Genomic DNA, 27,591 nt, shown 5'->3' with positions numbered 1-27,591 from the left:
CTCGGCTGGCGAGGCGTAGCGAGGTGACGCGGCACGGTCGCGGAATCGGAGAGGGGCAGCGCGGCCCCGCCAGGGCCCCGCCAGGGCCCCCCGCCCGGGGGGCCAGGTCGCGCGGACGCATTGGCGGCGGACGGGGGGCAGACGGACAGACAGACAGACGCGCAGGCGACAGAGGGAGGGGGAAAGGGGAAAAGGGGAGAGGGGAAAAAAAGCGCGCCCCCGAAAAAGGCCAGGGGCAAGCGCCGCCCCCCCCCTTATGGCCGGGGGGGCTCCAACAGCCCCCACAGCCCCCCCCCTCCCATAAAACGGCCAATCGCTGCCAACACGCCCCGATCGTAACCGAAGCGGACCTTCGGCGCTCCAAGGCCACGCAGGGCGCGAAGGGCGGGGCGGGGCGGGGCCCACACCTTTTATCGCTCTCTTGCCCGACAAAAAGCGAGTAAAGACCCAGAGTATCACCCAAGTGGCAGGCGCGGCCGACGTGGCGCCAAAATTTGACACCGACGCCGCCACACTGTCAAGGTGTCACACCACAGCGAGCCGCCCACTACTACTACACCGGAGTCCTCCATGCCGACGCAGCAGCGCGCCAGCAAAAGCTCCCGCATTTTATTTCTAGCCCCGGCTGATTTTATTTCATTTGCCAGCTCGGCATTCACTCGCGGCCCGGAATAGGAATAAACGGGAGGCGACCCGGGGGAACCGGAACCCGAACCGGAATCCGAACCGGAACCGGTCGGGCGAAGACGCACAGACGCGCGCACACACTGACGGGCGCACGGCGTAAGAAAGCCACTTGAGGCAACCAATATTCGCGGCGCGGCAACCGAGGCGGACGCCCCATATCTTCCTGGGCGTTGCGGCGGCCGTGCGAGAGAGACGGCGACGGAAGCGCTCCGTGGTACAGTGTACAGTGCAGTGCGCCGAGTGCGCCGCCAAACGACGCCACACCAGCCGGTTTTGCACAAACGGCAAATTAACGTCGGAGCGGCACCGCACTGCAAGCCACTGCAAGCCACTGCACTACAAGTCGTCTGCGGCACCACTGCCAAGATTGGCCCAAAGCTGCGGTCAAAACACGACGCCAGCACGCGGCGGAGGCCCGGACGTCCCGCCGCGCCGCGCCCCGCCTCCGACACAAACCAAGCAGCCAGCAGCGATTCAGAGTGGAAATGGACATAAAGGAGGCGTGGCATAGAGGCGGGCGCGCTGCGCGCTGCGCAACATAGTTGATTTTATTTTTATCTGAGCGTGGCTCGAACCGGCGCTAGCCCACCGGGTGCCGAGCCGAGGCGACCCGACAAAAGTGTCAACACGGAAATTAGAGGTTAGGTTACGCTGTTCCGCGGCCGCGGCGTCGCCGCCAGGGGCTCGGGCGCGGCGGGCCCCCGAGTGGGCTGGCTGGCTGGCTGGCTGGCTGACTGGGGCCGCCGCCAAATTCAATTCAAACTCCGACGAGCGACCGACCGTCTGCAGCCCGGCAGCCCGGCCCCAATGCCTTTCTATGCAGATACAGAGGAGACACTGGGGAATTACCCCCTCCCTGGCAGCCACACGATAAAAATACACCGCCAAAAGTGTATTCGTTCCCACAGCAAAGTTAAGAATGGATGAGAATCAAATTCGCTCGAAGTGTCAATTTCATACGTCTGTCTGCGCTAAACTTTTCGCTGTCAACGCAGACGCTTTTCGCCCCCCCCCCCCCCCCCTTTACCTAAGTCCGCAAACAACCGAGTCTTGAAATGGGACCCGCAACCATTTTTTTCCCGTGGAGCCGAGGCTGCTTTTGTCACATTGGACCCCATTAAAGCCACTATCATCGTAATCCAACCGCCTGACCCGAATCGAGTCGAAGAAGGACCGTTTAAACTGTGGCGGTCTGACGGCGCCGGGGCCGCCGGGGCCTCGGTGGGGCCCCACGGGAGTATCCACGCGTCAGTGAGCCACTGCACTGCCCTCCCTGCCCGGCACCAGGCCTCTCGGACATAACGGCAGGGGCGCGGGGCCGCGGGGCCGCGGGGCGAGATAGGAAAGGAAAGGCTGCATGTCAACCGAGCGGCAGTACAGTAGGCAGCGCTCCGACGCCGGTGCCGCTCGGCAGTCTCGACAGTCCCGGCAGCAGCAGCGCTCCTTTTCTAGCCCGCACAAGGCTTCGCGAATCGGAAGGGGGATAGAGAGAGAGAGAGAGGGAGGACGTGCCTGTCTGTGTCCAGTCCCCGACACCTCTCTCACTCTTTCATGAAGACCACAGGCTGCAGCACATCTCTCCCCTGCAGCTGCCCCCCCCCCTCTTTCTACCTCCAATCTCGCAAGCCAATCCGACAGCCAATTTTCAGAGGCAAATTCATAGACGCCCCGACGGGTTTCTCCGATTTGAAACGAGTCGAAAGTAAAACGACGAGAAACGTCGTGACACTGCCGTGACACTGCCGTGACACTGCCGTGACACTGCCGTGACACTGCCGTGACACTGCCGTGACACTGCCGTGACACCGCCGTGACACCGCCGTGACACCGCCGTGACCCCGCCGTGACACCGCCGTGACAACGCCGTGACACCGCCATGACACCGCCGTGACACCGCCGTGACACCGTCGTGACACCGCCGTGACACCGCCGTGACACCGCCGTGACCGGCCGGCGAGGCGCGGCAAGGCGAAGGCCGGGGCAAATTTAAATGTCAAGTGCTGTAACAGCTTATCATGCGGACACGCCGGAAAAATAAAACCAAAGAAAACCGACCGCGCACCCGCGGTGGAGTGGCCGGCGGTCCGCGGTCTCCGGTCTCTCCGAGGGGTCGGCAACTCATATATTACTTCGTACGCGGTGGCTATATTACCCGTATATTTCCTGTTTCATTACCATGTATTACTTGCATATTACCACAATTTCGCCTCTATAATACCCCTATATTTAATATTACTTTGTATTACTTTATATTACACATATATTACCTATTTCTGGAATATACGATACTCCCTCGTACACGGCCAAAGGGGAAAGGGGCCGAAACCCCCCGGGTTTTTCTCGGTGACCGGCAGCCGGCAGCGAATGGCGTCCCAGCGTCCCCACCCAGACCGTCGACGACTTGTCGGCGTAGCCGCGCAGCCCGCCAAGGAAGTGCAGCGCACAACAGGACACACGCACACACGCACACACACGCACGAGGCAGGCTGTGCTACACTTCTAGTTGATGCAGCCCCGCCACAGCCCTCTCCCCCCCCCCCCTTTTTCTTTGAGGTCACAGGCTACAGGGCCATCCATTGCCAAGCGGACACAGGGTCCGCGGCAGCCGCGATGCACTCACATTCCTGTAAACACACACACAGACACACACAAACGCAGACACAGGCGGGCGCGGGTTCCCACCACACCCCACACACACACCCCCCCCCCCCCCCCCCCCGCACACCCAACCCCCCGCCCGGACTGCGACGACACGGCAGACGGCGTTCGCAGATCACCTAGTCGTCCTCGAAGGCGCGGGAATCTAGCCGAAAAAAAACACGCACACACGCACACACACACCCCAACAAACACGAACTCACGGGCCCCCTGAACGCGCGCGCGCGCACACACAGAATTGAGAAGGGGCACAAAAAAAACAAACAACGATAAAACGCGGGACAGGCACCCCGCGGAGGGACTTCCGATTTCATTTTCAGACTGCTAGAAAATAAAAACGGGGCCGGCGGTGAAAAAAAAGGACCGGCGGCAAATTTTTGCCCCGGCCTTTTTTGGCGGTCCGCCCCGGCCCCCCCCCCCAACCGGGGGAAAACAAAAAAGGGTTTTCCCCCCGGGCCCAAACCCCCAAAATGGGATTTTTCTTTGGATTTCGGCTTTTTTTTGGGGTTTCCCCGGGGGGGCCCCCCCTTCCTTTTGGGCCGTTCCCCCCCCCCCCCCGGCCCCCCGGGGGCCCCCGGGGACCCCCCCTTTTCCCCCCGGGGCCCGGCCGGCCGTCCAGCCAGACGTCCAAAAGTAAACGTCCCGGACGTCCAGGCAACAGGAAAAGTACGCCACGGCCGCGCTCTGCCTGGACGGCCTGACGGCCAGCGCGCTCGCTGGCAGCACAGTATACACCCATCGCCCCGCCCCGCCCCCCCCCGCCCCGCCCCGCCCCGCCGCACGGGGCGCTATCATATCTGGTGACCCCAAATTTCCCAAATAGAAGCGGGCCCCAAAAGGGGAAACCCTTCCACGACAGCCCCCCCCCCCCCCTCTCCCCTCTCTCTCTCTCTCTCTCTCTCTCTCTCTCTCTTTTCTCTCTCTTCTCCCCTCTCTTTCTTTTCTCTCTTTTCCCCCCCCCCCTCATAAAAACACCTGGCAAGGCCCTCCCGGCGCGTGCGCACATAGTTTGGAAAGAGAGTAAAGTTTCTTTCGCACTTTGCGCGTTTTCAGCCGCTGGGCCCGACAAGTTTAGAGCTCGGTACATGGGATGGCCTGTGGCAGGCCAGAGCCAGAGTGTTTGCGCTGAGGGGGTGTTCCCTCGAAGTATAATCTGTCCACGCCCACGCCAGGATATTCATATTCGTACGCTTAACTAGTCTGCAGAATTGTAATATATTGAGATAAAGATATTAATAACAATCATACATTATGTATTCGTAACTTTTGCAAATTTTAACCTGCAGTTTTAGGTATTTAAAAATATTCAGAACATTTATCCTTGCAAAAGCATGCAAAACAAAAATCTTCAGACCACCGACGCGTAGAAGAACTACGAACAACCCTTCGATTGGTCGAATCTGTAACCAAGAGCATTTCTCCAGGCAAAAAGCATTTCTCCAGGCCAAGAGCCCCTGGGTTTTTTCCAAAAGGCCCCCCAAAAAGCATTTTCCAGCAAGAGCATTTCTCCAGGCTAAGAGCATTTCTCCAGGCCAAGAGCATTTCCACAGTTCAAGAGCATTTCTCCAGGCCAAGAGCATTTTATTCGGGGGCAGTTAACTTGGCGGTGAGGTTGCGACACCGTTGGAAAAGGTTAAGAACCGCTGGATTATTCAAAAATGACTTTGAGGGTGTCGCTACCCAACAAGGGACGTCAGGCCGCGCCACGCTGACTCACTGACCGAGCGAACTCACGCACCGCGGCTGGCAGCCACACTGGCAGCCTGGCGGCGCCTCAAACTCCGGAACGGCGGTTTTCGCGAATCGGCCAGGTGGAGAAGTGGGCTGCTCATTAGCATGGCGGGGCATGGCGGCGCATCGAGGGTCCCACAAGGGCCGCCCAATTAGTTCCTGGAGCGAGAAACCCACTCGGCCGAGTAGCCAGAGCGCTAAATTGCAGCAAAATTAAAACTCGCGTGGCTTCCAGCGTCCATACCACGATGACCGTTAGAAACATAAAACATGGGGCGACTCTCAGTTTCCAAATTTCCACTTCCTCGCTTCGTTCTCCGATGCACAACGCTGGCAACGTTTACCATTTGCGAGATTTTCTTTCCCATTTTCTATTTTCCCTCCCTCTTTCGCAATCTGGCGCTCTCCGAGTCAGGGGCGGTCCCGGAGCCTGCCCCAGCCACTCAGACGGTATGGCGGCCGCTGTCACTGACATCGGAAAACAAAACCAACCTCCATTAGCGACTTAATCATCGCCTATCAGCCTAGTGGCAGCGGCCCCAGTGGCGCGGCCAAGCCACCGCCTTCCGGATAACAAGGAAAGTTTGGCGACTGTGCCGAACCACCGAACCGCCGAGCCTGACGGAGCCAGGCGGAGCACAGTGGGCCAGAAGACCGGTGGAGGCGGCCAAAACTCTAGACGCGTTTTGAGCTCCAGAGTCGTTAAATAGGACTCGAATCGAACGTGTGACCCCACCAATGGGTTCCTCGTTCGGAGAGCAATCCATTGGTGGGGTCACACGTTCGGTTCGAGGCCTGTTTAGCGACTCAGGAGCTGAAGACGCGTCTGGAGTTTTGGCCGCCTCCACCGGTCTTCTGGCCCACCGTGCGGAGCCGCACCCCGAAGCCAACCCAGCCCCTCAATGTTGCTGGCCGGCCAAACGGCGGGAGCACTGCAGGAGTTTGTCAAGTTCCAGAGAGCAAACAACGAGCGACGGGGCAACACCGGCCCGCGCCGCCGCCGGCTGGCCCGCTGGCCGTCGCGCGCTCGCAAATAGCAATAAGCGCGAGAGAGACAGCGCTGCTGGGCGTACCACCACGACCCAGTGCCTGCCAGTGTGCCTGCCCCGCACCGGCCGGCCGAAAGGCAAAGCCGAAAGGCACCGTCCCAGAGTCCTTCAAGCTCGGGGCATCATCTCGGAGCGCTTTGCATGTTAATCACCGCCCCTCTTAATACCTTCACCTCTGGGCCGACCGTCTGTCTGTCTGTCTGTCTGTCCGTCTGTCTCACACGCCGTGATAACCCCACCCAGGCGGCCCAGCCGGCGCCGGCACCGGTAGGATGACCTTCGCGGACAGACAGCGCGGGCAACAACAAGCACGCACGGCACGCCACGCCACGGCACGGCACGGCGGCTTGGCAGCCCAAGACTCACCTGGACCCCATGTCGCCGTAGCAGTCGGGCCCCGGCAGCAGGTTGTTGTAGAAGGACATGGCGAGTAATCCCAGGAATGGCACTTTACTTCACATCGTGGCGGCGTCGCACTGCACTACAACGCCAGCCACGCACTCACACACGCACACACACACGCACTCGCGGGGGAAGGCCCATGGGCCTGACCGGCACACAGCGCGCCGCAGCGTAGCAGCGGGGCTGAGTCGCCAGCCTGGCGGAGCCTGGCCAGGTCGACACCGCTCGGCAGCCCGAAGCCCGAAGGCGGCGCAGCCAACGCGCAGCGCAGAACTTCCACCGATTCGCGCGGACAGGCTACGACTGACTGAAGCTCGCCGCTCGCCGGCAGCCGCCACGCTACGCCCCGCCACGCTACGCCCCGCCACGCCGCAGCCCGCCCGACCGCGGCCTTCAGCGAGACTCCCTCCCCCTCCCCCTCCCTCCGCGGCCCCCGCCCCCCGCCGCCGAACCTACTATCAACAGTCGCTTGTTCCTGCCGCGTCTAGGCGGCCTGGGCACAGCCTGGGCACAGCCTGGGCACAGCCTGGGCTGGCAGGACTCGTTCTGTGCAAAATGTGATCCCGGCCGCTTCCAGCCCGCTTCTTTCTTGGTTCATCTCCGGGCCGTCCACAGTCCGTCCGCACGGCGGGGCCGGCCAGCCAGGCAACAGCCCGCCGCCGGCTGCTCCACTTGCACCTTCCCGCCAAAAACAAGTTTCGTCTCCATGACGGAAGCCCAAGCCGAGCGAGCGCGACGAGCTGGGCGCACTGACTCCCGAACGCTCCGTGAGTGCGAGAGAGACAGCAGCAAGCACCACTGATCGGAATCAAAGCGCCCCCGGGCGCGGGCACGCCGTGGGCCGCGGGGCGGATGATGGCGGCCAGCAAAGCACGGCAAAGGGAAGGGCGTACAGTGGGCCAGAAGACCGATGGAGGCGGCCAAAACTCTAGACGCGTTTTGAGCTCCAGAGTCGCTAAATGGGACTCGAACCGAACGTGTGACCCCACCAATAGATTGCTCTCCGAACGAGGAATCATTTAGCGACTCTGGAGCTCAAAACGCGTCCAGAGTTTTGGCCGCCTCCACCGGCTTCTGGCCCACTGTGGGGCGGGGCGGCCGGGGCGCTTCGTTCCTGGAAGCGTTCACGGCCCGACGAGTTTTCGCCGCTGCCCTGACAACGCTCCCCGGGCTGCCCGGCTCGGCCCGGCTGCACCGAAGAGCCCGAAGAACGCACCGGAATGTCGTTAGAACGGACTCCGCGAGCGGCGGCGAAGATGAACGAAAATACATCGGAGGCGACTTGACGCCACAAATAGGCATCTTCGCCGAGTCGCCAGAAAGTGAGGACTTCGCAGGGCGATTTCGCGAGCGCGAGGTGGCCGTCGGTCTCTGTCTGTCGCTCGCAGGAGGGGCGTAGAGAGACGGCGAGATGGACCACTGTGGAAGGGCGCTCTGCTCGTCACCTCGCACGCTTCGCACAGCGACAGGCGTCGCGCGGAATGTCAGAGAGTCAGAGATTAGGTGAGTGCCCGTCCGCGTCCCGTCCGGCCGCGCCGAGTCAAGCCAGAGGCCGACAGGGGCAGCCAGAGCCGCGCCCCGCCCCGCCCGCCGCGCCCGCCGGCCGCGAGGGACTGCCCCAACCACGGCGGCCTAGAGCAGCACCAGCACCGCGGCGCGCCCACCGCGCCACACCACGGGCGGACTCGCGGACGGGACGGGGCGACCGAGCGGCCCAGCCTAGAGGGACCAGCCACCAGCAGCGGAAAAGGTTCTCGCTTCGCCTCGCCTCGCTGTTCGCTTGACGACATGTAGGACGCGTCATATTGATTGGAGGGAAGCTGGTGCACTGCACGCCTCGCCCTCGCCCCCACGCGCAGCCCCTCGCCCCGAGGACACCGGGCAGGGCCCCCGGAACGGCCGCGGGCAGTTCCATGAGCCCCGGTCGAGCGTGCGGCGCCCGCCGGCACCACGTCAGATCCAGGATCTCGCTGCCTTGGCAGTGCCTTGGCAGTGCCTTGGCAGTGCCTTGGCATCATCCGCGGAAAATACTGAAACTAGCATCGCAAGCACAGTGCGTCGTGCGCGAACGCGGGCACGCCGCAAACGCGTGCGCGCGCCAGGCGGCGCCATTGCGGCATGGTCCCCAACGGCATGGTCAGTGCCGCTCTTGTTTGTTTCGGGAGCAGAGGTCGCGTGTGTGGTCTGCAGCCCTATATCAAGGGACTGCTTCAGGATCGATATCTCGGCCGGCGCGAGACGGCATGGCGCGGCGGGGCGCGGCGGGGCGGGGCGGGGCGGGGCGGGGCGGGGCGTGGCGGGGCGGGGCGGGGCGGGGCGCGGCCGGGCGCGGTGTGGCACGGCACGGACACGCCAGAGCGGCCCGGTTTTACATGAGCCATAGGTGCATTCTGCATCAGGGCTGTTTGGCCTTGACGCCGACCTCGACGCTGCACTGGTCGAAAACGCAGCCGCCACTCCCCTCCTCTTGGCTTCCCGCGGGAAGCGAACCTCGGCGCAAGCCGCGTGGCCAGTGAGACCGAGGATGAGGCTAGGGCCGGTACAGTTTACACACGAATAAACTGCGCCGCTCACCTAGGGCGCCGTGCTACGCCGTGCGGGGCGTGACGGGCGGCGGGGCGGGCGGGGAAGGGGCTTCAGATAGCGGCGTCCTATCGACGGGGCCGATACAGTGTATCTGCATGCCAACATTGTGGCACTGGCTACCTAGCCACACTGTAGTGCCTGAGTCACGCGCTCGCCGGCCGGGCCGCGCGGACGCGGCGTATCTCGCGCAGCCTGGACGCCGCGGCACCGCGGTTCGCGACAGGAGGGCCGATTGGGGGATTGGGGGCAAAGGGCTTCATCGGGGCCTTCATCAAGATCGAGGCGACAGCGGAGCGGCCCCAAAGACATCGGTGCGTCTTGGACTCGGACGTCCACTCGCGACCTCGACGCCGCCTCGCCGTCCAGCACCCCGGCAAGGATTCGGAACCCCGCGCACACAGGAAGCCCAGCAGACACGGCCCCGCGGGGCGGGCACAGTGGTTTAAAATCCTCTTTTAGGGGGAATAAATCGATTTTTCAAAAGTGTCGCAGGGGGCATTCTGGGGGGTGGAAACGAACTATAATACTCCAATACAATATAAAATGACGTTTATAGATTTTTATATGACGCTGGAAGCCACTGGGAAGGGTTTGATTTTAGTCTTTTGTATTTTGATCAAATTCACCTAATTTTCTTAGATGTTTCCTACCCTTATTTTTCCAATGAGGGCGATGGTACTGGTATGTTGGCGTGTTTTTCTTTTCGTTTCATCATTAATCAAAGGAAAGCAGCACACAGCGCAACAGTTCGTTTGCGGTTTGGCTCACGGTGGCGGGTTTTTGCTACAAATGCGTTCAACACATTAAAAAACACACTTTTGGAGTTTCGGACATCGATGGGGCCCGATGGGGCGGAGTTATTGGTGCGAGGCGCTTCCCTTACATGTATATTAAGATGCCCCGATGATAACTTTTCCGCACTCGTCCGCAACACGAAACGCAAGGCGACCAACACCACAAAAACGTGCCAAATTGATTAGTTTTGGGGATAATCGCTTCTGGTGTGCACCATTCAAAATGAAAAAACATCAGTGCAATTGTTTTTCTTCTCAAATATTTTGTTTTTCTTAGTAACAAAATGGTTTAATGCGGCTTAGAAGTTAAAACTAAGTATTTTGAGCATTTTTTAGTTTTGCACTTTTTGTCAATTCTGTCATTTTTCTTCTAATTTTGCTATTTTTCTCATTTTTTTAGCAGTATAAATCCAATTTTTATCGGACCACTTTTTCCTTTGAACTGGTCTTTGCCTATTGCCTACAGATGATTCAGTTCAATTCTGGTAGCATTTGGTCGCACGGGACGCTTGCTAGGACTTATTCCCCCGAAAACCCCTTTTAAACCACTGTGGCGGGGCGGGGCGGGGAGGGGCGGGGCCGTGGTCGCGCCCTTCCACCGGCCGCGGGCCAGGCCCTGGGCCAGGTGGAGCTTGATGCGCCTCATGAGCGATTCGCACCGTGTGCCGCCGCCGTGCGCCGCCGCCACTCCGCGGCCCGGCTCGCGGTTCGCTGCCTCGCTGCCGTTCGGCCGGTTTTTGGCAAGGCGGCGTGCCCACGGCGTGCCCACGGCGTGCCACATCCGTCCGCCCTCCCCCCTCCCATTGTTTTATTCACTTTGCCGGCCGTCAGAGGCGCAAACACGCACACAGACGCACGCACGCACTGGCACCTGCCGTGACGTCATCGGGGGACTGTACTCCGCGCCGCCCCGCCGCCGCCCCGCCGCCGCCCCGCCCTCCCGAGCCGGTTCCAGCGGTTCCAGGTTCCAGTGGCCCGCCACTGCCCGCCATTCGGTTCCAAGTTGAGGGATCATCGGCGTGCTCCGCTTGCTCGGCGACGAGACCGACGCCGACGTCGGCACACTGCTCTCGGCGCCCCATCTCGCGCTCGGGGCTCGCCCCCTCGAACCCCTTCGAACCCCGACGAAGACGAAACGCCACACGCAACCTGGCACTCACCTGGAGGCGCTCACGCACTGGCTCTGGACGACGTCGTCCAGGTCGTCGGGCTCCGGCTCCTCCATGGCGGCAGCTTGGCGCGCACTCTGATTCTGGAACACAACAAATCAAGATCGAGATTGGCGGCACCGCAAGCACTGCCCTGGCGTTGCCCTGGCGCTGCCGGCGAAGGCAGGACCCGCAGGACGGAGACGAGGACACTCATGTGATAGGCGCGGTGCGGAAACTCCCCAATCGCCATTATCTTGGCGTGGACTCCGCGTGGAACAATAGACACCAACGTGACACAATTTGACTAGGAAGGAAAGGAGTGATCGCTCGCTTCGGATGTGAAAATCCTTTGGTAATTCTTTTTAAACTAAAAAAAAGTGACTCAACACAGACCAGCGTGACTCACTCGGACATTCTTCGATTGTGAAGGGGCCTGACCAGTGTCTGGCTGGACTTATTTTAAGAACCCATTTTCAGGGCGTACATCGACCTGATTCGCTAAAAGCCTGCTCTGCATAGTGTAGAACGGTAGAACGCTGCTTGATAAAATTAACCATCGAACACACCAGTGGCGGCCAAATGGCCCCAGCCCCCGAGGGCACATCTTCTAGCCCGCCCACCGCCCCCCTCTATCACCCCTTCAGTGTGCTTCGCTGCTTCGGCAGGGCCTCCCGTTTTGTTTTCATGTTGCAAGCCAAGAGCACACAGCGACGTCCAATCCGAAGATCGCCACTTGAAACTGCCAGCAGGCACGCGGAAGGGAAGCCCGACGGCTCAGAAAGTCCGGTATTCGCAAACATAAACCCCGTCGTAAGAAGCTAGCTGACACCGTGCGTCTGCGGCTTTTCTTTGCAAGCTTTTAAGTTAAATGCATCAGCTGCTAATAAGAGCCCCCGGGCGGCCATGTCCTGCCCAATGTGGCGCTAAATTTAGTCAAGTAGTGTGCCGGACTATATTTAGGGCAAACCAAACTAAATCCGACTCCCGCGCGCGCCGGGCCTAGAGGCGACAGGAGAGTGTCGCCGCGTAAACAGTCTCGGTCGCGAAGACCGACCGACCGACCGGCCTGCCTGCCTGCCTGCTTGCCTGCCTGCCCGCCTGCCTGCCCGCCTGCCTGCCCGCCTGCCTGCCCGCCTGCCTGCCCGCCTGCCCGCCCGCCTGCCCGCCGGCCTGCCCGCCTGCCTGCCCGCCTGCCTGCCCGCCTGCCTGCCCGCCTGCCTGCCCGCCTGCCTGCCCGCCTGCCTGCCCGCCTGCCTGCCTGCCCGCCTGCCTGCCTGCCGCCTGCCTGCCTGCCCGCCTGCCTGCCTGCCCGCCTGCCTGCCTGCCCGCCTGCCTGCCTGCCCGCCTGCCTGCCTGCCCGCCTGCCTGCCTGCCCGCCTGCCTGCCTGCCCGCCCGCCTGCCTGCCTGCCCGCCTGCCTGCCTGCCCGCCTGCCTGCCTGCCCGCCTGCCTGCCTGCCCGCCTGCCTGCCCGCCTGCCTGCCTGCCCGCCTGCCTGCCTGCCCGCCTGCCTGCCTGCCCGCCTGCCTGCCTGCCCGCCTGCCTGCCCGCCTGCCTGCCTGCCCGCCTGCCTGCCTGCCCGCCTGCCTGCCTGCCCGCCTGCCTGCCTGCCCGCCTGCCTGCCTGCCCGCCTGCCTGCCTGCCCGCCTGCCTGCCTGCCCGCCTGCCTGCCTGCCCGCCTGCCTGCCTGCCCGCCTGCCTGCCTGCCCGCCTGCCTGCCTGCCCGCCTGCCTGCCTGCCCGCCTGCCTGCCTGCCCGCCTGCCTGCCTGCCCGCCTGCCTGCCTGCCCGCCTGCCTGCCCGCCTGCCTGCCTGCCCGCCTGCCTGCCTGCCCGCCTGCCTGCCCGCCTGCCTGCCTGCCTGCCTGCCTGCCCGCCTGCCTGCCTGCCTGCCTGCCTGCCCGCGATGAGTACCGAGAGCTTGTTTACATTCGCATCCTCGCCCTTCGCGGCGCTTGCTGGGGCGCCACGTCGCCCCGGCAGGGCGGTGCCCTACGGTGCCCTGACTGCCGCTTATCTTAATCTGGGTTCCTCACAAATAACAACACGCAACGCGCGGCGTCCTGAGCAACGAGTATCGCTATCGCACACGCACCCTGAAAGACAAAAGCGGCGCGGTGCGGCGACGTGGCGCCGAAAGCATCTCGGTGTGGCGACAGTTGGCACATTCGGAGCCAATATCATCGCGGTGGCTGCAGCGGCGCGGCAAACGGGTACAAACAGGGGCGGGAGTAGGCGGGAGTAGCACCCAAGGGAGGGGGGCGGGGGCGTGGGCACAAGCAGGGGAAGGGGAGGGGGAAGGACCGTCAGCGCGCCACGCCGCGCCACGGCGACGGAAAGGGAGGGCGACGCGACTCCGGGCAGGAAGGACTGCACAGGCGCAGGGTCCAACTTAGAGAGCCTGCTATGTCCAACCCATCCTAACCTAACCTAACGGGCTCGCGACAGATCTTTCTCTAACTCGCGACAGAATCTTTCTCTAACTCGTGACAGATTTTTCTCTAACTCGCGAACCTAACGGGCTCGCGACAGATCTTTCTCTAACTCACGACAGATCTTCCTCTATTCGCGACAGATCTTACGCTACTCGCGACGGATCTTACTCTATTCGGGACAGATCTTACTCTATTTGCGACAGATCTTACGCTAATTGCGGCAGATACCGCCTGAAGCAACAAAAAAATAAAATGCGTACGGGATTGGAACCCGCGCCTGCAGCGTGAGGGTCAGACGCGCTACACCTCATCCATCCAGAGACCTCTCGGAGTGAGTCTCCAGTTGCAACCACTATCCGCCGCAGCGCTGCGTACCCCCACCCTTGACCCATGGAACCCTGCGCCTGTGCAGTCCTTCCTGCCCCGAGTCACGCCGAAAGGGAGGGACGCTAGAGCAGCGAGAGGTCGCTCGGCTCGACTCGGCGCGGCTCGGTTCGACTCGGCGTCGGCTCGGGCCTACCTCATTGCGGAAGTTTTCGCCCGATTTTCGCGTCACAACACATTAGCGGAGCGGAGTGCGGTGGGGCCGCGGCACGCCAGGCCGGGAGGAGGGAAGGGCGGCACAGCGGTTCGTCGCTCTGTCTCTCTCGCACCTGCACGCCACGCCCCATGAGTGCGAGAGAGACAGAGAAACGAAAGCGAAATGGAGAATCGCCCGGCAAGGTGGCCAGCAGAAAAGGACACACTCCTCCAACTGCACTGTCTTGCAAGAGGATTTGAAGAAGAAAGAGAGTTATCCCTTTTCAACCGGAAAAGTGTTTTAAAAACAGGTAACGTTTGGATTAATTTGTGCTGGTTTAAATTTTTTGAACATAAATAAAAATTTTGCTAAATAGCATAATCTAACGTACAAAGAGACCTCAAAGTACGTAACTTCTGAATTATTATAATTGTTAATCAGTGTCGGAAAATGTTTGATACTGCATTAAAACCAAATGTATCTCACTGCTTTGACATGCCAAATATAGTATTGACACTTCTGTCCATTTACAATCGCCTTAAAATTTGAGAGGGAGCATAAAAATTTTGTAGATCTGAATAGTGTCTCGCTTTCAGCACCCGAAGGTTTACAATACAGATAAAAAATTGGACTTAACTTTATAGGGAGCAGAAATAAGGATGACCATCAAACAAACTGAGAGAATTGTGTCCATACAATATTTGGACACAAGAAATATGTTACAAAACACGTCAAAGCAATCTAAAAATTGATAGTAAATTAATAGTTGACGGAACATCTGGATTGTTTAGACTTGTAGGCCAATGGAAATACTATCAAAATCAGATTCAAATTAACCAAACATGAAACAGAAACCAATTTTAAGAAAATGTGAGATTGAGATTTCATTATAACATTAGCAAAATAAATGAAAGATCGAATGTGCAAGGCCATTCTCTGAATGAATGCTTGAAAGTGAAACTGCATAGCAGCCAGTCCTCACACCAGAATCAAGACATAACCAATAAAACTGCCCAAAGAAACATTTCAATAATGAGTGAATTCACTATTCTAAATTCGCTGTGAGAATGTGGCTGCAGTTGTCATGAGAAGAGGGCCCCCCTTCCCATCATTAAAACGAGTTTCAGTAGTATCCTGTCAAGGTTAGAGCTGGCTGCTGGCATGTTGTCACTGCTGAAGTCAGTTGCCAAACCGGCGCACATTGGGCTAACGCGACAATAGCGTATATGGAACCTACTCCCAGACCTAAATACTGTTACAATTTAATGAATGATAGCCTGATAGAGCGACCTGGCAAAGTGTCAATGGGAAATATGCGAAAGACAACCAACATGCCTGATGGGTTGGTATACAGAGCATAAAGGGTTGTGACATTCCCTTTAAAAGAACTCCCTTCTTTTCCAGGGGAAAGAAGCTTCTAAAATTGCGCAGCATTGACTGAAGAACAACGAATCGGAACCGAAAACGCACAGCTACCTAGTGTACCCGGTCCGCGCGGACGTAAACATCCCATTTCCGAACCATAACCATACACACTTCTGCGTACCTGAATACTCAAGGTGCGACTAGTCCTTCAAACTCCGCGGGTGTGTCCTGGGCTGCGGTCCAGTGCCGGGGCACATTGCACTCACACTTGGCGAACGGCGAGCGGGTCGCAACGAGCCAAATAGCGCGGACAGCCAAATAGCAGAAGGGCTGTTTATTTACGTTTAACGAAACCTCGACTCGAGAACACGGACAGCGTCGGCCATGATTGTTCTCATTCTACTTTTCGCGCGACCGTCTTTTGTCGGAGTCTCGTCCGCCGCCCGAGGCGCCATCTGTGGGCGGCGGCGGCAAGCGCGCGGAGGACTGCCTGGGCGGCGCTGCGGCGCGCGGTTCAAACGCGGCGCGGAACCTGCATCCCGGCGCGGCGGCGGCACACGGCACGGCGGTCGACGAGGGGGCTTGGGGATGGGAGGACCGCGAGGACGTCGAGGTCGAGACTTACGTGCTGCTGGTGCTCCATGAGGGCGAGGGGCGCCGCGCCGGGACCTGCCGGCCAAGCCTCGTCCAGGTCGCCCCAGTCCAGAATGTCTCTGATGGTGATGCTGGGCCGCGCTAGCGGCACTAGCTGCGCTTGGCCGGCGAGGCGCGAGGCGTCGGGCGCGGCCAAAGTGAGGGGCCGCCAGGCGGCGGAGACGACGCAGAGGCCGGCGCGGGCAGCGCGGGGGAGGCGTGGGGAGGCTGCTGCTGCTGCAACGCGGGGCGCGCGCCACAGCCCTGCAAACAGACGCGGCACACTCACTCCGAGAGGCGTTCCGTCGCTCTGTCACTCTCGCACTCACGGAGCTCGCCGTGTAGGTGCGAGAGAGGCAGGGCGGAAAACGACTCTCGGTCTGCAGCCAGGGGAAGAAAACGGGGGCGTTATCGGCCGGCCCGCTGGCCGTGGTGCACCGTGGTGGCGGGGCTGGTGAATGCTGGAACCGGATATGGCGAATTGGGCGGTCAATCGAAACGCGGATAAGAGCAGAGATTGCACACGCCGTCGCTCTGTCGCACGGTAAAAGTGGTGCCTTGGAATGCAAACGGATGTCTTGTTTTCAGTTGCAAGCAGGGGTGGCGAATTTTCAAAGTTGTCCTCAAATCGAATGGACAAATGGCAACACTTGGGTTTGGATGGGGAACGAGAAAGATATCGAGCTTCAAATGTGACAAAGCTGTTCGAAACGGCCGTGAAGCTCAATAACTACTTTTCCATCTCCCACCCTAACCTGAGTGAAATAGACCAACATGGGGACCAAGCGCACGGCAGGGCAGGCGGATCCTCCCGGAGTGGATGCGGCGGCGGATAAGGTGGAGGCGTCTCGCAGACCCCTACAAGTGTATCGGCGTTGCGGTACTGCCGAGCCGAGCACCCGTTCGCGACTGGCGACTGGCACACTGGCACCGCGCGAGGCAGACTCGCGGTGCGAATGAGTGCGACATGGAAGGGAAAGGCTCTCCTGTTTCAGCGATTCTGCAAATCGGGCGATGCGACGCAGCGATCCCCTGCCGAGCAGCGGAAGGGGGGAGGGGGCGGGTCGCGGGGGTGGCGAGGGGAGGGGAGGGTGAGTGGCACGGCGGGCAAGGCCGCGCGACTAGTCCAACGTACGGCTACACGTGCAGGAGCTACGCGAGAGATCGCGGGGTCGACGACCTCAAGCCTCCAGCGCGCCGACACACCTATGACACAACCCGCACAGCTGTCATGGTGTGGAGCGGAGCGCGGCCCGGGCGCGGGGTTGGTCACGCCTCCAGTTCGGTTGGTGCACTGTGATGGACGAGGGGGGAAACAGCTTCCCACATTCATTGTACAAAATTTGACCACATTCCACACTCAGGTGTCAAAAACGCTTGTAAGTAGGCAATATGTGCGGCGAAAACGCCAGAAATCTTGCACATTCTTGCACAGTCACACAATCATTGTACACAAAATTTTACAGTGGGTCACCCCTCGGTGATGGAGCGGGATTGCGGCCAGCCGTTGGAAATCGTTTCGGCAGGGGGTGGCCAACAACAGTCGCACTATGCAATCTTTGACCTTTGTCATTTTTGCCGCTTAGGTGATTTCGGTCATTTTTGGCGTTCTCCCTCGGGCTAGACTCGTTCCGGATCCACCCCGAGTCACGGAAGCAAACACACCGAGCAAACTTGTGAGAAACGGACCGTCGGGGCGGCCAGGGGCGGCCGTCCCTGCCCTGCGCAACCAGTGTAAAGTGCGATGCCTGCATGGCGGCGGGGCGGGGCGGGGCGGGGCGGGGCGGGGCGCGACGCGCGGGCCGCTATGGACCTGGAAGCTGGAGGCGGCGGCCATGGGACTGCCACAGCGGGGCCAGCGTGTTTGCAGCCAGATAGTCGTCCCCGACCTCGCCCAATGTCCAGTTCTCGCGCCGCCTTGCCCCGCCTCGGCCCGCCCCTCGGGGGGAAGACGCGCGCTGATAAGGAGGGTGGTTCTGACGCCGGGCCACCTGGACCAGTGTGTCTGCAGACAGCTTCCACTCCCCCCCCCCAATTCGCGAGAGAACGGCTCCAGGGGGACCGCACAGCACGCATCATTAAAATGTTTTAAACGATGCCTTTTCTCCCCGCTGGGCGCCGGTAGTACGACGGAGGGGCGAGGGTGGCGGTTACGGCAGCACACCGTCAGTCTCCCGGACGGGAACTGGGGGTCCTCCTAGTGTGATGTAGGGTTCAGGTAGGACAAAAGAAAAGAACAGTTGTTTGTTTTCGTCTCATTTATTCCAATTCACAAACCGCATCACTCGCTCGCATTCACACGTATTTAAGAGTATTGTCAGCCTCGCCTCGCGGGCAATCCTATGTACATCGCGTTGGCTCCAAACAACGATTTCCGGTTCCACTCCTAATGAGCGCTAGCTAGGATGGGAACGCGCCGAAAGCCAGAACGAAGAGGGTCTGCACGGCCATCCGAACTATTCCAGAAGTAAACTTTTCGCCCCCGACAATTGTCCACTTCTGGTTACACAACAACGGCACCATCATTGTTTCTAGTTTACAGTATTTACAACTAATTACAATGATTCTTTTACTGTGGTGCTCAGCAGACACACGCACATTTATTTAATTTATTTAATACTGAAATTAAATGCTGAAATAACTTAAGGGGGTTAATATTTTTGTGATAGACTTAAAAATAAAAGTTCGCGACATAGAAACGAAATCACCACCCTACCGTGGTGAGTTCTTATCACAGCGACGAGAAGCGAATGACTAATTGGACCTAGAGAAGGTCAAAGGGAAGTCTAGAAACATCCACATTGTCGGCATCTGGTGACTCACTTTGGGGAACATGTTGGCGTCTTTTGAATAGATGCATGGCTGGGTTATGAATTAAGGTCTAGAACCCAGCTTGCCAATCAAACTACGTCGTCACAAACATTTTAATTGTCCACTTAATAAGTGCGCACTCAAAGAAAAACAACTAGACTCTAATTGCACTACTTTGCGTGTAGGAGGGTAGTCTACTCAGCATTCTTCCAGCTTACTCTCGGGTGATATGCAATGAGTGCAAGAAAAAGGTATCACACATCTCAGACTAGAAACACCTAAGAAATCTCCCACCATAAGGCAAAATCACAGAAAATGCCCCAAATTTCGGCACCTTTCAACAGCAGAAACGTGCCTAAACTTGGAGTACTTTACTCACTGACAAAGACCTGCATCCCTCCCAGCCTCAACGATTACAAATTTTCTGACATTTGGTGTCTTAGTGGAAAAAGCATAAAGTTAATACTCGTTGAGCCGCAAGAAACAGATAAATGCGATTCAAAAAAATACTTTGAGCTTATGATTGGTTAATGGCAACTTTGGCATAGAGATCAGACAAAAGAAGGGCGAGTCCGCAAGCGAGATGAATGAATCGAAAGAGGAGAAGCGCGCCTCGCGGCAAGCCAATGGTCATGCTTTGCGAAAATCGTGCGTACGATCTAGAAAGTCGTAGTCATAGAAACGGTATTATTAAATGTGACCCGCCCAGCGTGCCCCGTTATTGCCCGGGTAAGAACACAGCTGTTCCATTTTTTTCAACACCCTTTTGGTTCACAACGACACGGGGGGCTCTCGACTATCGGAGCGAGAAGTATCAGTTTTTATTTCGAAATGGATCGAAAGCGCCCCCTAAACGGTCGAGAACATAAACTAATAATTCATTACAATACTAATAGGGAGTCTTACTATTCGAAAAGGGATGTGTTTTAAAATATTCTTGCGCGAAGAAAACACAATTATTGGTCGTTCTCTGCCAACACCGCTAGTTTTTTAAAAATTTATTTTTGAAGGATTTTTTTTCATAATAAATCGAATACGATTTTGGGGGGAAACGAAACGTCATGAAATTTACGGGATTGATTGCCATACTGAATATTGTCCCCTACTTTGAAGAAAGAAAACAGGTACATGCGACAATGTTGGAGGTCCAGTTCTATGAAGCGACAGCCAAACAGTGTGGGCTGCAGGGAAGAGACATTCGGCTGTACAATCAAACAGCGTAACACAGTCGTGCGGACCGACGCCGGCCCCGAGTATTTCTCTCGCATAATTTTGTTGGATCCCTAGTCAATGTAAATATCCTCTACTGGGAACGCAGTCTCCACGTATTTCTGGTAGAATCTCTGGAACGCCCGCCTGCAACAAGCGAAACAAGCCGTGGATGAGAAAGGGAGAACGTTGGTGGACTGCTTGAGAGCCAGGACGCTGGACTGACCCGACGCTCTCGGCCACCGGCCTGGTGCTCTCCTGCCCCAGGAACACGTGGCACGCGAAGCGCTGCATCTGCGGGTGCTTGGTGATGAAGCCCATGAAGCGCTGGTCGCGCGGCAGGTACGCGCAGAACGAGACGTGCTTCAAGGAGTAGAAGTAGTCCAGCGGCGGCGACGACCTCGGCGGCGACCGCGACGCGCGCTGCGGGACACAAGGACAACGATGTCAGAGCGAAGCTGCAGAGTTGCTTTGTTGACGTGTTCTGCCACGCACGCTACGCAGTTCCGCACCTTCCCCCTGCCGCTGTCCGACATGCGCAGCCCCTTGTCGGACACCTCGAGCACGCACGACGTGTAGGGGCCCTTGGGGTTGCCGTCCTGGTCCACCATCTTCTTGACGGCGGCCGACAGCACCGCGGTGCCCTTGTGCCGCTGCGTCTCCACGGAGCCCAAGTAGCGCATGAGGAACCTCTCGCGGCGCACGCGCGGCTCGCTGGGGTCCAGCTCCGTGTACTCCAGGTCCACGGCGTACGCCGAGGGGAAGCAGCCCTGCCGGCCCGTCCGCAGGTTCACTCCTGAAGCAGAGAAAGAGTTGAAGGTTCGGAGTCCTTCCAGTGCAGGAGAAGCTCGCCCGAAGGCTTGTGAGCCCACCTTCACACCACAGGTCGTCGGCCTCCTTCTGCACGTAGATGAGGTCGCCGATCTCCACGTCGATCTCGTCGCGGTGCCGCGGCACGAACTTGTAGAGGCCGCGGTGCGTGGCCTCCAGCAGCTCCAGCTGCGACAGCGGCAGCCGCCCGGTCGCGCTGTCCATGGAGGACGACGTCGGCGACCCCGGCGCCGAGCCCGAGTTGGGGGACAGGGAGTCTGCGGCAAGTCGATGCGGTTTAGCGGCCACCTCGCACAGTGGGCCAGAAGACCGGTGGAGGAGGCCAAAACTCTAGACGCGTTTTGAGCTCCAGAGTCGTTAAACGGGACTTTAACCGAACGTGTGACCCCACCAATGGATTGCTCTCCGAACGAGGAATCCATGGGTGGGGTCACATGTTCGATTCGAGTACCATTTAGCGACTCTGGAGCTCAAAACGCGTCTCGAGTTTTGGCCGCCTCCACCGGTCTTCTGGCCCACTGTGCCTCGCCAAGCCTCATTTAGCAGAGGCGCTAATCAGGTTACCCTTACCGTGCTGCAGCTGCGGCGAGTGCATGGTGGAGTGGCCCGAGTCCAAGGTGTCGGTCTGCGAGTCCGGGGAGCCCGCCCCGGGCCCGTCCAGCCCCGTGCACTTGAGCACGAGCAGGGGCCGCGTCATGCCTCCCGGCGCGAACACGGGCAGGTCGGCCGCCCCCACCGCCCCCAGCTCGGCCGCCAGCGACATGGGTCCGCCTCCGGCGCCGCCCCCGACGAGGCTCGCCGAACGGCAGGTGCTGCAGCCCGCGCACCCCGAGTTCCAGTACGCGGAGGCGGCATCTGTGGAGGAGGGGAGGAGTGGCGGTCAGGTCGGGTTCCGGGGACACACAGGGGGCTAGAAGACCGGTGGAGGCGGCCAAAACTCTAGACGCGTTTTATGCTCCAGAGTCGCTAAACAGGACTCGAACCGAGCGTGTGACCCCACCAATGGATTCATCGCTCGGAGAGCAGTTCATTGGTGGGGTCGCACGTTCGGTTCGAGTCCTGTTTAGAGACTCTGGAGCTCAAAACGCGTCCAGAGTTTTGGCCACCTCCACCGGTCTTCTGGCCCACTGTGGGACATCGTGATGGCATCCCTGCATCTTCATCCTAATCTCGGCGCACGTGCCAGCCAAGCAAGACCAGCCAGCCCAGCCAGCCCAGCCAGCCCCCAGACCATGACCAGCACCACGGGGAGTCGCAGTGCGGGCCGCGGAGATAAGTCGTGATAACACAATCGTTGGCCGGCCTGGAGCGCGGACGGGGCGGACGGCGGAGACACGGAGCTCTCTCCTTGCCTTGACCTTGCTCGACCTTGCGCGCGACGCCTGATTGCTGTCTGGCCGCTCCCCCTGGCCGGCCCGTGGGCCGATCACCATTACGCGCCCCTATGGCTCTGCAGACTGATTCCGAACAGAGCCTCGTCGCGCGGTCTCGCTCGCACCCATGGGGGCGCGAGAGAGACCATGAGAGAAGGGCGCCCTTCTCTCATGGAGAGACGGAGCGCTGTACGGAATCCGCGCGCACGCGGCCTAGGTGCCCTTCAAGGCCCTCCAAGGGGGCGGCCGCCGCACTTACTCTTGGCACTTTGCGGTATTTCAGGGAGTCGGCGGCGTCTCCGCTCTCGCGGGGGTCCGCCGGACGCCGCCGCGGCGCCCTGCCCCGCTGTGGGGCCCGCAGTGGGCGGCGTGGGCCCGCCGGCCGGTGCCCCTGCCGAGGCGGTGGAGGTCACGGCCAGCCCCGCCATGAGGGAGCCCAGGCTGCCCAGGCTGCCCAGGGTGCCCAGGGTGGGCGGGGGCTGCTCCTTGAGGCCCTCCCACACGTAGCGAGGCCGCGGCGGGGCCTCCAGACGAGTCTCCAGCCTGCGCAGGAAAGAAAACGGTGCTCAGTTTGTCCGTCCACAACCTGTTAATTTGTTTTGACGATGTTTGTTCTCCGTTTTCCAAGCTCATTTTAGCGCAAAGAGTAAAACAGAAGTGACAGGAACCCGATAAAGAGAATTTCAGCGAAAGCACAGTGGGCCAGAAGACCAGTGGAGGCGGCCAAAATTCTAGACGCGTCGTTTTGAGGTCCAGAGTCGCTAAGCAGGACTCGAAGCGAACGTGCGACCCCACCAATGAACTGCCCTCCGAACGATGAATCCATTTGGTGGGGTCACACGTTCGGTTCGAGTCCTGCTTAGCGACTCCGGACCTCAAAACGCGTCTAGAATTTTGGCCGCCTCCACCGGTCATCTGGCCCACTGTGGAAAGAGGGCACCCCGGTGAGGTGAACCGGCCCTCTTCCCTGCGGCAACGAGTTTGATCCGCACTGGGATAGTCGGTCAAAAAATTAATTGATGTGTTAGTAAAAGTTGATGTTAACGTTACGATGTCAATAAAATAAATCGCCTGAAGAGAGTAGGGGTCCATAACTCGGAACCGAAAACAACGACCTCAAAATGATATTTTAGTCCAAGTTCGGTCCGACGTCAAACTGACTTTGCGACGTAGTTCTGATCGGACGCGCCCTTCGGTATAAGTAGACTTGTGCGCCGCCGCGTCGCCGCGCCGCTTTGGCTGCGGCGCCTCGGCCCAGTATCGAGTATCGGGTAACGCGGGCAAGTCGCCGTGACACGTTTCGTCCGAAGGCGGAGAGTGGCGACCGCGTCTCCTACATTCTGACACCAGCTGCGCCAAGCTGCACAGCGATGCCGCTCTCTCTGTCTCTCTCGCACCCGCACGGAGTGCGAGAGAGACTGCGCTGACGCGACACACCAGTGCGCGGCCCTGGGCGGCCCTGGGCGGGGCACCGCGGTACCGCCCACGCACTTTGCACTCACCTGCTGCCGAAGCGGTCGCCGGCCAGCGCCGCGTCGTCCCGAGCGTCCCGAGCCCGCGGCGCCGCGTCGAGACTGCCGCCATCGCCGTCCCTGGAGGCGTCCGAGTCGCTGCGCGCCGAGCCGCTGGAGCCGTCCGTGTCGTCGTCCAGCACCAGGTCGTGGACCAGCCTGCGGGACGAAAACAAGCAATCATTACGACGTGGCGCCGGGACGACTTCTCGGTTTATTTTCGCTTTATTGCTTCATTTCGTTTCCTTTGGAGGCGCCATGGCGTACTGCACTCTGGAAAGGGCGCGGGGCGACGCGCGGGGTGGCGCGCGCACCGGGTGACGTCACCAGAGGGCGTGAGTCAGGCGGTCAGGCGAACTTCTTGCCGCCCTGCCGCCCTCCAAGCTCTACCCTCCTTTCTCCCCCCCCCTTCCCCCCACACGCACACACACCTGACTCGCACCCTCCGCGACACCCGATCCCACGGGCCCGGACAGTCTGCACAGCGCCGCACTTTTCGAAAAAAAAAAAAACAAGGCCATTTCTGACGTCAATCTGGAGTTTGATCCCGAGCTGTGTTTCGTCGCTCTGTCTTTCTTGCCCCGCCTGCGGGATGCCTCATGAGTGCAAGAGAGGCAGGGCGACGAAAGCACACGGTTCAGAGCCGCGGGCTTCTGTCTTTTCCATCATCGCGTAAATGCCGCACCGTCCCTGGAGACGTCCTGCCCTTTCGAGGCATTGCCGCGGGGGGGGGGGGGGGGGGGGGGTTGGCATGACACACACCGCGTCGCCGGACTGCATGTCGTGGTGCGGCAGTCACTGTCACTCGACTTGCAGCGACGCGGCCGAGCGAACCCGAAGAATCCTTTCGTCGCTTTGTCTCACTCACAGGCCAATACGCGACGCCCTCGTGAGTGCGACAGAGACAGACACAGGTGGCCCTTCCGGGCGGTTATCGCCAAGGTTGCGGGTGGGCCGGGCCGGCGGGGCCGTCCTGCGGGCACGCATGACGATGTAGGCCAATGCCGCCAGCCCGCGCCAGCTCCTCAGGGAAGGCCCGGCCCCCTTCTGCAGACCCATGCCGAAGGGTCACGTCTCTGTCTCTGTCGCACCCATGTGACAGTCAGTAGGGGTGCGAGAGAGTCGGTGAACTCTTCCGAACCGCTCGACCGCCGAATTCCCCCCTATAATCCTCGGCGCTTATTGGGTTTCGCCGATTACGCGTGCCGTTGGCCACCTCGCTGCGCCGCGCGGTGCGGCGCGGTGTCCCCGAAGGAGGCGCGACCCGTGGACGATGTCGGACGACGTCCCCCCATGACGCAACGCAGAAACGGTGCGCCGCGCCACGCCACCCCAAGGACACCCTAACCTCAACCCTCGGCAAAACGGGGGCAGTCTGAAGTTCGTCGTCTGCCCTGCGTCCGGGGCAGCACGGCGTCGTGGTCGCGAAGGGGTTCGCGTCGCCGCGGTCCGGCACACTGCACCGCACCGCGGCGTGCCGTGCGTGCGTGCGTGCGTACCGAGACGTCAGCTGGCGTCTTTCATTCATAACCCCGAGCCACCCCCACCCCTCCCTTGTCCAGCATCCCTGGGGCCCCAGGACGGCGCGCTGCTCGGCCTTGGCGGGGACGCTGCCAACGCGCAGGGACTTTGACAACGACATCCCCGGACGGCGCGACGGCCGAGCACCCCGATGGAGGCCGCGGAGGCCGCGGGCGTGCTGGGCGCGACCCTGGCCCTCCCCAGCGGGGCCTGCGGGGCTTCGGGCGCCATGACAGGGTGACAGCCTCGTCCAGGGGCTGGACGGGGTGTCGTCACGGACTCGGCGCGCGGCGCGGAGGTCGGCGAGGGTACTCACGTGTACGTCTGCGCGGTGGCTTTGATGTGCTGCGGCAACCGTTCGAAACACTGGCGGAACTCTTCGAACTCCGTGTCCGCCATGTTTGTTTTGCGCTTTGCGCGCAGCTAGCGCACGGGTCGCGAGGCACAGCGCAGCAGCGCCACCCCACAGACCGCAGCGCCGCGCCAGGCCGTGCTGGCCGTGTGCAACGCGGGGTCCTGGAGGGAGGGGCCGCGAGTGGGCGACGGCCATCGGGGAGTGGGGGCACCTATCGATCCAGGCGCCACCAGGCCGTCGGGCCGTCGGGACGTTCCGGGCGCCGCACAAGGCGCCGCCAGCGTGGACGGCGTCGCGCGGCGTCGCGGCGCCCGCGCCCCCTGGCGGTAGGACGCGCAACTCCACGGAGCGCCGCTACTCTGGGCGCGCTCGGCGCGAGGCGACATCTACCGGGGGGTCCTGGTGGACGCCCCGGAGGACGCGCGGGGACTTCGCCCACGCCTACCCCATTCGCATTCACGCATTCACGCACGCCCCGTCAGCATGGGGGCTTCCTTGTAGCGCATGCTTTACGACGGGCTGCCCGCCAGTGTCGTGTCCGAGACCCGGGGCATGACGGCCTGCGACGTGTGTCCGACTTTACCGCCCGCACGCCGCGGCCTCCACTTGTGGCGCACCCCCACCCCCACCCCGCCACAGAGTGTGACGTCATCCGCCTCGGCTCGTTACTCTCCGCCTCTCCCTGGAGGGCCCGGCAGCCCGACAGCCTGGCCCTCTATTCAGTGACCATCCCTTGATGGCTTGTATGTTGGTCTTCGGCGATTGAGGTCCTGGGAACAATCGGCCGGCCCGTCCTCCCTGAAATGAGCGGCAAAAAGGGGGAGGGGCGGGGCGGGGCGGGGCGGGGCGGCCACTGCAGGCCGCCACTCGGCGCCACGCCGCACCCGTATTGACTCAACAGATTGGAGTTCCCTGTAGCCAGGGCGGCCAGGGCGGTCGAGACGAGACGGGGGCGGCCCGCGGCCCGGCCAAGTCGGAGGGGCAAGGAAAAAGCAGCGAAGCGGCCAGGGGCGGGGAAAACGAGTGACGGCGTGCACCCCTGGACGCCTCCCTGGCCGAGCGCGCTGGAGCAGTGAGCACCGCTTTGTTAGATCCGGGTTCGACTCCACCCGGTGGCCGCCGTTCTTACTTCGTTTAGGAAACACTTAGCGTCAAAGATTGATAAAAATTGGACAACTTAAACGAAATGCAAACATGTCTTTCAATTCGGGTGCCCAGCTGCCAGCATCCCAGCACATTTCTGATTCCTGATTCTGGCCGATCCTGACTTTGAATCTCAGTCGCTTTTCACCAACACTCGTCGGAAAAGTTCACCAGCGAGGGGAGGCCGAGCCTTCAGCTCTTCTCGGGCCTCGGCCACCTCCGCCGCCTCGGGCTCCGGGTTTGTACAGCTAATGGAAGATAGAGGTGAGAACGAGGACGGGGCCGCGGCGCCGCGTGGCGCAACGCCGCAACGCCGCAACGCCGCAGCCTGGAACGCGGTCGGGGTGAAGCGTGAAGCAGGGCGAAGCAGGGCGAAGACTTGAAGCCGAGCCACGCGGCCTCGACGCAGTGCCACGCCGTGCCACGCCGAGCCACGCCGAGCCAAGCAGAGAGAAGGCCCTCTCGTGCCATTCCACCTTCTGGCCACACAGACCTTCCAGTCGCTTCTCATTTCAGCCCCCTCCCCCTCCCCTCCCCCTCCCCCTCCCCTCCCCCTCTTCCTCCCCCTCCCCCTCCCCCTCCCCTCCCCCTCCCCCTCCCCCTCCCCCTCCCCCTCCCCCTCCCCTCCCCTCCCTCCGCCTACACATGTGAGCCCCCCCCCCTCCCCCACTCCCCTGGCCGTCGACGCCTTGCGCTAACTTGCGCCTTCCCAGCCGCATTCGCAATTTCACTCCCCCGGAGTGGATCGTAAATTCAATGAACTCTTCCAATGCGGCCATCAGATCCAACAGAGAGGCCCCGACTGGCGGCGTCCCACCACGACCCCACAG

At 60.6% G+C, this 27,591-nt stretch overlaps 2 protein-coding genes across 3 annotated transcripts in view; both read right to left on the bottom strand.

Annotated features, from left to right (window-relative positions):
• The window catches only part of LOC117653225 (neuronal PAS domain-containing protein 1-like), a 30,559-nt gene extending 14,768 nt beyond the window's left edge, over positions 1-15,791 (bottom strand). Inside the window, exons 1-2 of one of the 2 annotated variants that reach the window (XM_034398746.1) lie at positions 15,556-15,791; positions 11,068-11,159 (exon numbers count right to left, since the gene is read on the bottom strand). In XM_034398746.1, the coding sequence (XP_034254637.1) occupies positions 11,068-11,132 (65 nt within the window). In that variant the 5' untranslated portion in view covers positions 11,133-11,159; positions 15,556-15,791. Of the gene's footprint in view, positions 1-6,491; positions 6,814-11,067; positions 11,160-15,555 lie in introns of those variants that run through there. The other variant, XM_034398747.1, reaches the window with a different exon arrangement.
• A 2,466-nt stretch (positions 15,792-18,257) lies between these two features.
• LOC117653232 (JNK-interacting protein 1) lies at positions 18,258-25,750 on the bottom strand. The gene is made up of 9 exons (XM_034398761.1): positions 25,580-25,750; positions 23,734-23,901; positions 22,677-22,774; positions 22,491-22,577; positions 21,429-21,713; positions 20,900-21,115; positions 20,540-20,823; positions 20,254-20,450; positions 18,258-20,174 (listed from the first exon to the last, which is right to left on the bottom strand). Exons 1-9 carry the CDS (start codon positions 25,660-25,662, stop codon positions 20,102-20,104), a joined length of 1,491 nt encoding a protein of 496 aa, XP_034254652.1. The 5' UTR covers positions 25,663-25,750; the 3' UTR covers positions 18,258-20,101.
• Between the last annotated feature and the right edge of the window lie 1,841 nt (positions 25,751-27,591).

This window comes from Thrips palmi, unplaced genomic scaffold, assembly GCF_012932325.1.
Source record: "Thrips palmi isolate BJ-2018 unplaced genomic scaffold, TpBJ-2018v1 HiC_scaffold_8, whole genome shotgun sequence".
NCBI lineage: Eukaryota > Metazoa > Arthropoda > Insecta > Thysanoptera > Thripidae > Thrips > Thrips palmi.
Note: the sequence above shows the minus strand (reverse complement) of the source record. Positions and strands in the feature narration are given on the sequence as shown.